General features: G+C 39.0%; 1 protein-coding gene across 1 annotated transcript in view; it reads right to left on the reverse strand.

The window, feature by feature from the left end:
• Positions 1-14225, reverse strand: part of GPR141 (G protein-coupled receptor 141) — a 59655-nt gene extending 45430 nt beyond the window's left edge. Inside the window, exons 1-3 of the mRNA XM_032758303.1 lie at positions 14088-14225; positions 12720-12839; positions 12449-12572 (exon numbers count right to left, since the gene is read on the reverse strand). Of these exons, the coding sequence (XP_032614194.1) occupies positions 12449-12572; positions 12720-12767 (172 nt within the window). The 5' untranslated portion in view covers positions 12768-12839; positions 14088-14225. The remainder of the gene's footprint in view (positions 1-12448; positions 12573-12719; positions 12840-14087) is intronic.
• Positions 14226-14788: the final 563 nt, after the last annotated feature.

Genomic DNA, 14788 nt, shown 5'->3' on the forward strand with positions numbered 1-14788 from the left:
CTCCTTCTCTTAAACTTAAGCCCTCAGAGCAGCTATTAGTTATGTCCTTGGTATTGGCACTTACTATACAAGATTAGGATACAAGATGAGAGACAACCAGGCTCCTAACCACTAGCCTTCATAATCACCTAAAGAGATTAATCAAATCCCTGGTGCCCAGAGCCTCTTCTCAGACCACTGGATTAGAATTTGTGGAGAGACTGGTGCTGATAAGTGGTTCAGGTGATTCTGAAACAAACCCACTTTGAGAATCACTGCCTTAATGTGCCTGAGTGTCAATTTCCTTGTTTATCCAAATGCCATTTGTACATTGAGACTCAGTGAAGAGTCAACCTTCTGATCTCTCCACCTTCACTGATCTCCTTCCTTCCTAAACCACCACAGCGTTCAGGGTCCACATCCGTAACTCATGCCTGAGCATGGAGGCTGCTGAGACACACTTAAGAGCTTGAAGTCAAAATTCACTCTCCTGACTGGCTAGGTGACCTTGAGCCTTGATTTTTCCATTTGCATTATAAGGCTTTAAAGTTTTTAAAATAAACTTTAATTGTATTAGAACATATTCTAGAAAACTAGCTACAAAACTAGCTACCCACTCAGTCATTTGGTTAATGATATTTACTCAATATTCTTTTTCCATTTATGCTAACAAAGATTATCTAATCACTCTGTTTTTCTGCAAATGTCTCCGAATTGGCCTGTTTTAGATCTGTTCCTGTGAAGAAAATTTGACACTTAACTTGTAATTTCTCATAATTAAGTATCTGGGAGAAAAACAGTAAAATAAGAATTATTACTTCTACCTCCTCTTTATAAATCATAAAGCATTTTACAAGTATAGATTTTCAGAAAGTCTTCTGATCTTGGCATTAGTTTTACATATATAAATTGTGTCCTTCTAACTAATTACAGTCTCCTGGAATGCATGGGTTATAAAAATATCTTTGAATCTCCCTCTCTCTCTCACTCTCTGTCTATGGTATTATAAAGAGTAAATTAGGTAAAATCATTTCTATTTTACTATTAAAATTTTTTCCAGAAAACTCAACTAAGAAAACCTATATATGTTTGTATCAAATTTACTGCATCTGAAATGAGTATGAAGGGTGACTGGGGAGAGGAGAGAGAGAGTAGGCATCAAATTAATGTGACAATTGTTTAACTTTTTAAAACATTATTGCATCGCATGCCAAAATTTTAAGCAAGGCCATCACATAGCATAAAGATTGGATCCTGTTCTACAAGGAGATTACAACCAAATAATAAGATTAAACCTAAACTAAAATTATCTTTGTAAGGCAGCATAGATGTGTTATATGAGTGCCATTATACTAGATGACACAGAGAAATGAGTACAATTCCATATGTGCACATCAGTGGTCCTTGTGCTGGGTTGAATGACAAGTCGCACTGAGGAAAATGAGGTGGTTGAATGCCAGGCATAGATCATAACATTCCAAAGAAGGGAATTGACAATATATGTTTGCAGGAGCAACAGGTGGAGGACAGTGGGCGTTAATGCATGAAAAACACATAGCAGGGTATTCTTAGACAAGAGTCCAATACGGATGCTCCTCAATTTTCAAAGGGGTTTTGTCTCTAAAAACTCATTGTAAGTTGAAAATACCATTAAGTTGAAAGTGTATTTAACATACCTCACCTATCAAACATCATAGCTTACCCTCAACTACTTTAAATATGCTTAGAACACATCCATTAGCCTACAGTTGGGTAAAATCATCTAACACAAAGCTATTTTATAATAACGTTATTATAAATGATTTTTAAGCAAAAGTCAATATTCAGAGTCTGTTTTCTACTGAGTGAGTATTGCTTTCACACTATTATAAAGTTGCAAACTTATAAGTCAACCACTGTTTATATGGGAGATTATCTGTACTTCCAAACCAGAGGTGGCTGGAGGCCAAGGTATATGGGTAACTTATTTTTTCATGTGATTCCAAGAACAGATGCAAGAATTTATCTTTAAGCAAAAGAACAAATATTATGTAATTTCATTTATACAAGGCACCTAAAATTGTCAAATTTATAGACTGAAAGTAGAATAGAGATCATCAGGGGATAACCTCCACCGCCACACAGTGACAACATGACATGTTGGCTTGTCAATATACATTTTTAAATTCAAACACTACATAAGTGTTTAAAAAGAAAGTATAGCTGAGGGACAGAAAAATGGCTGACTAGAAGCCCCTAGCACATGTCCTCACCACAAAGACAGACAAAACAATGAATAAATAACTACATTTTAATAAAAATAGCTAAAGCAGAGTAGTGGAGTCCCTTAAAGAAGTAATAGAAACCTGAGTGAACACGGAAACTTAGGATACCCACAAAGAGAACAGAAGGAAACACGGGGACTCCTACATCCCATACCCCAGCCAGGATCAGCTGGGAGCCAGGAGGAATTTCTCCCATTGTCAGAAAGGTGAGCAAAAGAACCCTAGCCAACATCATCCACACTTTGGACATCTACAGACCTTGCCAGTGGGTCTCTACAGTCCTCACAGGCATTAAGTCAAGCTGAGGGAGCTACCTGGAGTCCACACAGCTGTGCTCCTAGCAGAGAAGGAGTGGACACAGTGCCCCACCCCCAGTGGCCTGCATGGCTACCGTGTTATGCCATTTTGGAACTGGAACTATGTTGGAGTGTGTCTTGCTCCAAGGGCATGGAGCTATGGGTGCCTCTACATCCCTGAAGTTAAGCTGCCACAGAACCACCCCCATTCTGTGGCCTGAAATTCCCAAGTTGAGCTGTGAGCAGCTGTTACACCCTTCCCTGGAGGCCAAGCGGCAGTGGAACCACTCTCCCTGCTCCTCCATCTGCCTCCTTGCCTGGAGCTAAAGCTGAAGCTGTGCAATCCCTCCTAGGGAAACCTTGCTTTGGCAGAACAGCTCCATATACATCTCCCAGTAGTGGCTGTGCCCTGCCTTCAGGGCCCCAAGCTGAGGCTGCGCACTGCCTGCTGGGAAAATGGTGCCTTAGTGGAATTCCTTTATCTAGCCTTCCCAGTCACTGAGCTCTACCCTTAGGATAGAGCTGTAGTTTGGATATTTGACCCTCCAAGCCTAATGTTGAAATTTGATCCACAATGTTGGAATCCAGGCCAAACAGGAGGTGCTAAGTTAATGGGGGTGGATCCCTCATGAATGGCTTGGTGCTCTCCTCATGGTAATAAGTGAATTCTTGCTCTATTAATTCCCGTGAGAATTTCCCTGAGAGCTGGTTGTTAAAAAGAGCCTGGCACCTTCCCCATCTCTCTTGCTTCCTCTCTTGCCATGTGATCTGCACACCTGCCATGTTTCTTGTACAGGCTGCAGAACCATGAACTAAATAAACCAATCTTCTTTATAAACTACCCAGCCTCAATATTCCTTCACTGCAACACAAATGGACTAAGACAGGGCCTGAGCTGCAGCTGCACGCTCCCTGCTAGGAAAACAGTTCTTCAGCAGAAAAGCCCCATCTACCTCTCCAGTTGTTGCTGCGCCTTGCCCCTTGGGGCTTGAGCTCAAGTTGCACAATCTTTCTTGGGGAAATGGTGCCTTGGTGGAGTTGCTTCATCTACTTCTCCCGGTTGCTGCTGCACCCAGCCCTGAGGGGCCTAAGCCAAGGCTGTGCATTGCCTCCCAAGTAAACAGTGCCCTGGCAGAGCTGCTCCAAAAGCCCCTCCCACTCGCTGCTGCACCTGTCCCACGGGACCAATACTGAAGTTGCACACTGCCTCTCATCCCTTCCAGTTACTACTGTGCCCTGACACAGGTTTCAGAGCTGAAGCTATGTCTGACATCCCAGGGAAACAGTGCCTTGGCTGCCCAGAGCAGTCATACCTCACCAAAGTCTAAGTTGAAGCAACAACCTGCCTCCCAGGAAATGGTGCCTTGACTGTCTGAAGTGGTCATACACTGCAGTACCTAAGCCGAAACAGTGCCCTATATCCCAAGGAAATGGTGCCCGGGTCATCCAGACTAGTCATGCCTTCCAGGACTGGCTGAAGTGGCACACTGCCCCGTGGGAACTCTGTCTTTACAGACTTCAAGCTAAGAAACTGCACATCTAAGGCTGAACTGACATGATACCCTACATCCAAGGGAAACAGCAGTGGCTGAGCTGAGACACCCCACCTTACAGGCAAAACAACTCTAGTATTCTGCTTCCCTGGAGTTGGACTAGCCCCCTAGAGTCTGAACTACTGAGATACCCCTCTTCTGAGGGAGTAGAGTCATTGTTGTGCTGCTTCATGCTCCCCCAGGGCCCCAACAGCTGTGCCCCACTATTCTGGGGTACTTGCTGCCACTGTACCTGCTCTCACAGAGTCTGGGATGCTGCTAAGCCCCACCATCCCAGGGTCTAGATTCACCACTACAAGGTGCTTCATCCCCTTTGTCCCAAGTTGCCACTGAGGCCTATTGGCTCAGTTTACAGAAATACAGCCATACGTGACTCCTCAAGCCCATATAACCAAGATAATCCTAAGCAAAAAGAACAAAGGTGGACACATTACGCTACCTGACTTCAAACTATACTACAAGGCTACAGTAACCAAAATAGCATGATACCGGTACCAAAACAGACATATAGACCAATGGAACAGAACAGAGGCCTCAGAAATAATGCCACACATCTACAACCATCTGATCTTTGACAAACCTAACAAAAACAAGCAATGAGGAAAGGATTCCCTATTTAATAAGTGGTGTTGGGAAAACTGGCTAGCCATATGCAGAAAACTGAAACTGGACCCCTTCCTTACACCTTATACAAAAATTAACTCAAGATGGATTAAAGACTTAAATATAAAGCCTAAAACCATAAAAACCCTAGAAGAAAACCTAGGCAATACCATTCAGGACATAAGCATGGGCAAAGGCTTCATGACTCAAACACCAAAAGCAATGGCAACAAAAGCCAAAATTGACAAATAGGATCTAATTAAACTAAAGAGCTTCTGTGCAGCAAAAAAAAACAAAAAAAAACAAGAAACAAACAAACAAACAAAAACAAAAACAAAACAAAACAAAAAAACAACTATCATCAGAGTGAAAAGACAACCTTCAGAATGGGAGAAAATTTTTGCAATCTATCCAGCTGACAAAGGGCTTATATCCAGAATCTACAAGGAACTCAAACAAATTTACAAGAAAAAACAAACAACCCCATCAAAAAGTGGGCAAAGGATATGAACAGACACTTCTCAAAAGAAGACATTTATGTGGCCATCAAATATATGAAAAAAAAGCTCATCATCACTGGTCATTAAAGAAATGCAAATTAAAACCACAATGAGATACCATCCCACGCCAGTTAGAACAGTGACCATTAAAAAGCCAGGAAACAACAAATGCTGGAGAGGATATGGAAAAATAGGTATGCTTTTATACTGTTGGTAGGAGTGTAAATTATTTCAACCATTGTGGAAGACAGGGTGGTGATTCCTCAAGCATCTAGAACCAGAAATGCCATTTGACCCAGCAATCTCATTACTGGGTATATACCCAAAGGATTATAAATCATTCTACTATAAAGACACATGTACATGTATGTTTATTGCTGCACTATTCACAATAGCAAAGACTCGGATCCAACCCAAATGCCCATAAATGATACACTGGATAAAGAAAATGTGGCACATATACACCATGGAATACTATGCAGCCATAAAAAAGGATGAGTTCATGTTTTTTGCAGGGATATGGATGAAGGTGGAAACCATCATTCTCAGCAAACTAACAGAGGAACAGAAAACCAAACACTGCATGTTCTCACTCATAAGTGGGCGTTGAACAATGAGAACACATGGACACAGGGAGGGGAACATCACACACTGGGGGCTGTTGGGGGATAGGGAGCTAGGGGAGGGATAACATTAGGAGAAATACCTAATGTAGATAACAGGTCAGTGGGTGCAGCAAACCACCATGGCACATGTACATCTATGTAACAAACCTGCATGTTCTGCACATGTATCACAGAACTTAAAGTGTAATAAAAAAAAGAAAGAAAAACAGCATGCAATTCAGCCCACAAAAAAAAAAAGAAGTCAAAGACAGTGAGAATTCTTAAAACAGCAATAAAAAGAATAAAGTCACTCTAAAGGAATCCCCATTAGGTTAACAACACATTTCTTAAGAGAAATCTAACAGGCCAGGAGAGAATGGGATGATATATTCAAAGTGTTAAAGGCGGGAAAAAAACTCCACTCAAGACTACACCCAGAAAAGCTATCTTTCAGAAATGAGAGATAAAAACATCTTTCCCAGAAAAACAAAAACTAAGGGAATTTATTACCACTCACCAGCCTTACCAAAAAAAGCTTAAGGGAGTCCTACATCTAGAAGCAAAACAACAATCATCACGAAAACATGCAAAAGTATAAAACTAACTGGTAGAGCAGATACACAAAGGAGAAACAGAAAATACTCAACCCTTACACTGCAGAAAATCATCAAACCACAATACTAAACAATAAGAGAGGAAGAAAAGAGCAAAGAATATACAAAACTACAAGAAAACAATTAACAAAATAACAGGGGTAACTCTTCACCTATAAATAATAAACTTGAATGTAAATGGATTAAATTCTCCACTTAAAAGATCTAGACTGACTTGAATCCGGGAGGCAGAGGTTGCAGTGAGCCAAGATGGCGCCACTGCACTCCAGCCTGGGTGACAGAGCGAGACTCCCTCCATCTCAAAAAAAATAAAAAATAAAAAATAAAAGATATAGACTGGGTAACTAGGTTAAAAAAGAAAATAAAAGACCCAACTATAAGCTGTTCACAATAAACTTACTTCACCTGTAATAATACAGATAGACTAGAAGTGAAGAGATGAAAAAAGATATTCCATGTAAACAGAAACCAAACCTGAGCAGGAGTAACTATACTTACACAGATAAAAGAGATTTTAATCAAAACTCTAAAAAGATACAAAGAAGGTCATCATATAACGATAAAAAGGATCAATTCAGAAAGAGAACATGCCAATTGCAAATACATATGCCCCAACACCAGAGCACACAGATACATAAAACAAGTGTTATTGAATCTAAAGGGTGAGAAGACTACAATACAGTAACACAGGAGACTTCATCACTTTGTTCTCAGCATGGGCAGATGATATAGAGAGAAAATAAACGAAGAAATATTGGATTTAAGCTGCACTTTGGATGAAATATACCTAACTGATATTTACAGAACATTTCATCTAGCAGCTGCAGAATACACTTTTTTTTTTCATCAACACATGAAACATTCTTCAGGATAGGTTACATGTTAGGCCACAAAACAATCCTCAACACATTTAAAAGAATTGAAATAATATCAAATATCTTTTCTTACCACGATGAAATAATCTAGAAATAAATAACAAGAGTGTATTAGGTTGCTCTTGTATTGCTATAAAAAATACCTGAGACTGGGTAATTTATAAGAAAAGAGGTTTATTTGGCTCATGGCTCTGCAGGCTCTACAGTAAGCATAGTGCCAGTATCTGCTTCTGGGGAGACCTCAGGAAGATTTTACTCATTGCGGAAGGCGAAGCAGGAGCAGGCACATCACACTGTGAAAGGAGAAAGGATGCGGGAAGTGCTACACACTTAAATGAGTGGATCTTGTGAAAACCCTCTCGCTATCAGGAGAATAGCACCAAGCCGTGAGGGATCTGCTCCCACGACCCAAACACTTCCCACCAGGTCTCACCTCTAACGCCAGGAATTACATCTCAACATGAGATTCGGAGGGGACATCCAAAGTATATTACAAGAGAAACGTTCAAAACTGTAAAAATGCATGGAAATTAAAAACAAACAAAAACAAAAACAAACAAACAAAAAATGCTCCTGAAATGACCAATTGGTCATGAAGAAATTAAGAAGGATATCTTAAAATTTCTTGAAATAAATGAAAATAGAAACCTAAAATTCCAAAATTTATGGAGCACAGCAAAAGCAGTATTAAGAGAGAAGTTTGTAACAATAAATGCCTACATCAAAAAAGTAGAAAGATTTCAAATAAACAATGTAACAATGTATCTCTAGGGACTAGAAAAACAAAAACAAACCCCAAATTAGAAGAAGGAAAGAAATAATAACGATCGGAGCAGAAATAAATGAAATTGAAACTGAAAAATAAATACAAAAGAGAAATGAAACAAAAACTTAACTGTTTGAAAATATAAACGAAATTGACAAATGATTATCTAAACTAACCAAGAATAAAAGAGAAAATACCCAAATAAATAAAATCAGAAATGAAAAGAGACTGTACAATTAATAGCACAGAAATTAAAAAAAAAAAAAGGATCACTGAAGACTACCATGAACAACTGTACACCAACAAGTTGGAAAACCTAGCAAAAATGGATAAATTCATGGACACATATACCCTACCAAGACTGACTCAAGAAGAAACAAAAACTCTGAATAGACCAATTATTAATAATAAAACTGAATCCGTAATTTAAAAAAAGTCTCCCATCAAAGAAAAGTCCAAGACCTCATGACTTTGCTGCTGAACCCTACCAAACATTTAGAAAATAACTAATACTATTTCTTTTCAAACTCTTCCAGAAAATTGAAGAGAAGGAAATTCTTTTAAACTCATTCTACAAGGCCAGCATTAACCTGATTCCAAAACCAGACAAGGATACAACCAAAAAAGAAAATTATAGGCCTATATCCCTGATGAGCACAGATGCAAAAATCCTCAACAAAATATAGTAAATGGAATCTGGCAGCACATTAAAAAGATTATTCACCATGACCAAAAGGGATTTATCCTAAGGATAGAAGGATAGTTTGACATATGCAAATCGACAAATCTGATATATATCACATCAATAGAATGAAAGACAAAAACCATGTAATCATCTCAATAGATTCAGAAAAAAGCATTTGATAAATTTCATCATAGCTTCATAAGATTTACCAGGGGCCTGAGAGAAGGAAAGAATGGGGAGTAACTGTTTAATGAGTAAAGAGTTTTAGTCTGGGATGATGAAAAACTTCTGAAAATGAGTTGTAGTCCTGGTTGCACAACAAACTGAATGTATTTAAGCCACTAAGCTATCTGGTAAAATATTTAAAATGGTAAATTTTATATACTTTACCATAATAATAATTTTTAAAAGAAAGGGGAAAAGAACTGTCTTTACAGCAGACTCTCTCTTTAGTCAAGAAAGGAAAATTTTGATAAGCCCTTTAGTGGTGTGAATGGAAGGTAAGTGCTACTGGTAGTTTCAGAGATGCTTCCGACCTCCATGGACCACATTTCTGTTCAATGGGCCTTCCTCTTGTCAGATGATTATGACATGAACTTGTTTTTCACATCCCTAGCTGGGGCTTAACGTGTGGGGAGAAGAACCTGAACTTGTGGAAGTGAAGGCAAGGAGGAGAGAGGACTTCTGGCCAGGAAGGATGAGTGGGTCTCAGTAGCATGGCTTCAGGCCAGGGCTAAAATGAATGATGGACACCTCCAGGAAGCGAAGTGCTGATACCTCTGGAAGGCATTCTCTAACTGTGAGTTTTATATCTCTTTTTACTATATTGTAATTTTTTTTGTTTATTTATTTATTTTCTGAGACGGAGTTTCGCTCTTGTTGCCCAGGCTGGAGTGCAATGGCGCAATCTTGGCTCACTGCAACCTCTGCCTCCTGGGTTCAAGTGATTCTCCTGCCTCAGCCTCCCAAGTAGCTGGGATTACAAGCGTCTACCACCACGCCCGGCCAATTTTTGTATTTTTAGTAGAGATGGGGGTTCACCATGTTGGCCAGGCTGGTCTCGAACTCCTGACCTCAGGTGATCCACCCACCTCCCAAAGTGCTGGGATTACAGGCGTGAGCCACCGTGCCCAGCCTACTACACTGTATTTTTTAAAAGTTGACACGAAGCATTCAATATAGTTCACGGGCCAGCAAAGTACATTTCATGGGCTAGCCACTCATTTTTTGTAAATACAGTTTTTATCTGATCACAGCCAAGTTTATTTATTTATGCATTGTCTGTGGCTGCATTCACATTGCAACTGTAAGTTGTATCGTTGCAACAGAGATTGTTTGGCTCACAAAATCTAAAATATTTATGATCTGGTCCTTTAAGAAAAAGTTTGCCCCCAAAATAGGTTTGTCACAGATTTAAGTTTACTTGTGTTTGAGACAGCATGGAAGGGGTCTTGACCACATTTTGGAGTAAAGCCTTCAGGGAAGTGCAGAGGTCTATGAAAATAGAGCTCGGGACAGCAGTCAAAGCGAGAGGAGTGTGTGCTACCACTCTTGAATTTGTGGAACATGCAAGCACTGCCCAGGGAGTCTCAGAAATCCTCAGAGAGGGGACTAAGCTTCCTGCCACACCCAAGTGAGACCTTGGATCATAAGACATATTCGAGCTCCCATTCATGAAGCATGTGGTCATTGGATTATATTTGGGACTTATCTCAATCCTTAAGGAGACCCGGGAATATGTCCTCGGTAGAACTGCTAAATGTGTGAAGAAAATGGTGCTATTTAATATAGAGTGATACTGCACAGGTTCACTGTATAATTGTATCCCAAAGCAAATAGTACATTGCTATTTCCTAACAGCTTCTGAGATGAGGGGATGACAAGAGTAGAGGTGAGAGGCACTTTTTTGAATAAGGATGTCTCAGGCATGACACCAACTATATACAAAGCTACTTAGGTTTTTCATTACCGTTTCTTAACATTTTAAATCTTAAATTTCCCTAAGAAGTGAATGAGTCATATACTAGCTATTATAGATTGGATTTCCTTTAGTGGAATTGTTCCTGGAGTGAGAACAGAGCTACAATTTGATTGATCACAAGTTACTCCCTGCCCTGGGTAGCTGTGGGAAGTTCCCAGGAAACAGTGCTCTGACTGATGGCATCAGTTGGGCAGGCAGTGGAGCTCAGTCTGAACTTCTTTATCAGGGAGCAGAGTGGTGCCCTAAATTCTACCAGACTTGACTTTTGGATTTCCCAGAAAAGCTAACATTTATGCATCATGCTCCAGCTGATACTGTCTTCTACGCAGTCTCAGGACACGAGGGGCTCAGATGCTGATGGCAATGCTTTTCATTAACAAAATTTCACCCTCCACTCACGCCATCCCAGAGGGTAGGTTACTAGCAACCTTGTAAAAAGTATTTCTGTCTCCTATGTTAATTAAATTCCACAAATTTCACTCTTTTTAAAAAGTCACTTAATCATCAGGAACTGCAATATTGAGTTGGCCAATTATTTTGAAATCACAGTTACATCCAAATTTGAAAAGAGAAGCCATCTTTGGACTTAGCAACTACCGCTTTTAGACCATCTGGAGGTCCAAGCCTTCAGTATCTATGGTATGTAATCTCTATGATAATACCTTCATCATTTCATTCACTTATTCACTCATATATCCATTCCAAAGATGCTGGGTACTTATTATGGGTCAAACTCTGTTCTAAAACATAAAGGTAGCAAAGGCATAGTTCCTGCCCTTAAGGAAATTATGTTTTTAGGAAACAGACTATGCTTAGATTAAGTTTGATTATGACTGTCATGAATAATAACATTGTCATTCAAAATAAGATGGGACAATAACAAAATTTGGAAAATACTTTGGTATAACGCATGAACTAGCTTTGAAAACACTTTGCAAATCAATGTCTCAGAAATCTTTGACCAATTGAAAATTGTTTTCAATGTTATTACTTTGAAAGATAGCACTGACTTGCACATATTCTAACTTCTTTAAAATATTTTTAGTCTAAGTCTGAGTCAGGAAGACTGCTTGAGCCCAGGGATTTGAGACCAGCCTTGGCAACATAGTGAGACCCCCTCTCTAAAGAAAAAAAAGAAAAAGAAAAAAAAAAGGCAGGCAGGGTGGCTCACACCTGCAGTCCCAGCTATTCGGAAGGCTGAAGTGAGAGGACCACTTGATTCCAGGAGGTGAAGGCTTCAGTGAGCTGTGAGTGTGCCACTGCACTCCTGCCTTGGAGACAGAGAGAGGCCCTGTCCCAAAAATATATTTTTTAACATATTATTTAACAATATATTTAACATATTATTTTAGTCACAACATGCTACATCTCTTACAGTGCTAGCACAATGGCTTATACATAGTAGACACCAGTAAACATTTCACAGGCTCATTGATTTTAAATTTGGAAAGTACTTCTAGAAATTAGACAGACCTATGGTCCTTAACTTTAATTGGATTTTGGATCACTTTGAAAATCAATCCGTATTTTTCTTATTTAAAAAAAAAAAAAAAAAAAAAGTGCTGCCGGGCACAGTGGCTCACGTTTGTTATCCCAGTACTTTGAAAGGCCAAGGCAGGAGGATCACTTGAGCCCAGGAGTTTGAGACCAACCTGGGCAACATGAGCAAGACCCTGTCTCTATTTAAAAAAAAAAAAAATTAATTAGCCAGGTGTGGTGGCAAGTACCTGTAGTCTCAGCTACTGAGGAGGCTGAGATGAAAGGATCACTTGAGCCCTGGAGGTCGAGGCTGCAGTCAGTGAGCCATGATTGGGTTGCTAAACTCCAGCCTGGGCAACAGAGAGAAAGTCCCTGAAGAAAGAAAGAGAGAAAGAGAGAGAGAGAGAGAGATGGAGGGAGAGAAGGAGGAAGGCAGGAAGGCAGGAAGGCAGGAAGGAAGGAAGGAAGGAAGGGAGAGAAACACACACATGCACAAAGGAAGAAAAGAAAAACACACACATTTTTGCATGCAATTTCAGAGGATTGGTGTATCAATCTAAAGACCATCCAGGAACTCCTTTAGCTGAGCATCTCTTATCCAGTCTACAACTTCCATTTTATAATTGTTGAAAATCATTGCTAGAAGAATAGTTGGAAAATTGTGTACCCTAAGCCAAAGAAACTTCTTGTTTTTGTACAGCCCATGAGCTACGAATGGTTTTTATAGTTTTAAATGGTTATGTAAGTACCAATATATTAGCCTCAGTTCTACCTCTTGGCTTGCAAAGCCTAAAATATTTACTATCTAGGCTTTTGTAGAAAAAGTTTGCCACCCCCTGGTCTGGAATCCTTAGACAATATTCCCCCAAATTATGCAGCCAATTACTAGAAAACAGAGGACTAGAGTTCACGCCACCTGATTCCTCATCCATTGGTCTTCCCATTACTTCTATTGACTGATTAAAATCCTAATTAATCGATTTAAACCCAATAAAACAGAAAACAAAGACATGTAATTCCAGAGTACTTAATAAGTAATTTCTCAGATAAGTAATTGTGCAGTTACGTAGAATGCTGAAGTCCAGAGAATTAAGTGACCTATCAAAAGTCATATAACAAATTTGTGAAAGAAACAAAATTAAATGCCTATATTCAGGTTAGGCATTACTGACTTATTGTTTAAAAACTCTGCATTATATTTCATTCCACATATTTGAAAAATATTACTTCTTGGAAGTAGAAAATACTGGTATAGGAAGTATTCTACTTAAAGTAAAATTATTTGAACAGATGTTGTTCTTTTTATTTATCTTAAGTTATTTTCAGATCCTTCCTGTTACGTAGTACTTTAAAAGTGGGATGGAAAGAATTATAATTACCATTATTTCACATGTTATTTTGAATATACTCTTTTAGAAATTTCTAAGTACCTGATTGCCTACAGATTGTTTCCTTCTATTGACTAGGGCTGCCTGAATAGTTTCAAACTCTATCTGAAAATAATGCAGTAATAGAGTTAAAGGATTTTCATAACAAAAGGAAATTAAGACATCACTTAAAAGATAAGCATTTGAATAATTATACACAAATCCAATAGTGCCAGCTGCCCTAATACGTTTAGCTGGTTTTTTGAGAGATTCTGAAATCATTTTTCTTCATATTTACCGATAAAAATTAGGTTTTACTTACAGAGCAGCATATCCTAAGCAGTAAGAGTAGAACAATTCTTTCTATAAAGGAGGAGTTGTGGTCAGAGAGAATAAGCTTGCTTTTTAGAGCAGAACCGTTTGAAGATTCTGAATTAGGACTATGCCAACAAATTAAGTGTGCTTTATTTCCATAGCACTTTCGTTCATGTCTCCCCAAACCTAAGTCTTCTGCACTTACCTTGAAAATCCAGATTTCTCAGTGATGGCTACAGAGATGGGCCACATGTCTGCCTTCCAAATAGTATTCTGTTTCAACAGCAGGGCAGCTGGGGCATTTCCATGCTCTGCATGCATTTGCAAAGGCTCTGGACAGCTCACCAAGCAAAAGGAAGTGAATGTGTTCTAAGTTCCTCAGAATGTCAACAGACCATAAAACCTCAAAACCATTTGAAACACAATAGTCTTGAAAAACCAAGCTCTTAAACATGAATAGTCCAGGTTGCAAACTACAGAGAGGCCAATTGTCAAGAAATATTTATGAAGGACTGATGACTACGATGAATCAAGTTTTTAAAATGTTATTCAAACTAAATTTTGTAGAGAATGGGGAACAAAGTGATATTATCAAAAACAAAAAGGGAAGGTAAACTGTGTATTGTTCTTCTGGTGAAGGAATATGTGTAATATTTCCTTTCAGTAAGGAGAAAATTTCCAGAGTTGCTCTATACCTCACTGGTAACTCAGGGCTCCCACTTTTATAATTGTGTTAATTAGCTGTCACTGATAAATGACATTGACTGGGATATGGCACTATAATTATGTCATTTAATTAGAATTAAGAGAGAAAATATTTAAAATCAGAGTGTGCTATAGGGGCAGGCGACGGGGAGTAAATTGTCACAGCTTAGCTTTTTAGACTGTCAACATTATCTCCAGAAG

The sequence above is a fragment of the Hylobates moloch genome, unplaced genomic scaffold (genome assembly GCF_009828535.3).
Source record: "Hylobates moloch isolate HMO894 unplaced genomic scaffold, HMol_V3 SCAFFOLD_1, whole genome shotgun sequence".
Classification (NCBI taxonomy): domain Eukaryota; kingdom Metazoa; phylum Chordata; class Mammalia; order Primates; family Hylobatidae; genus Hylobates; species Hylobates moloch.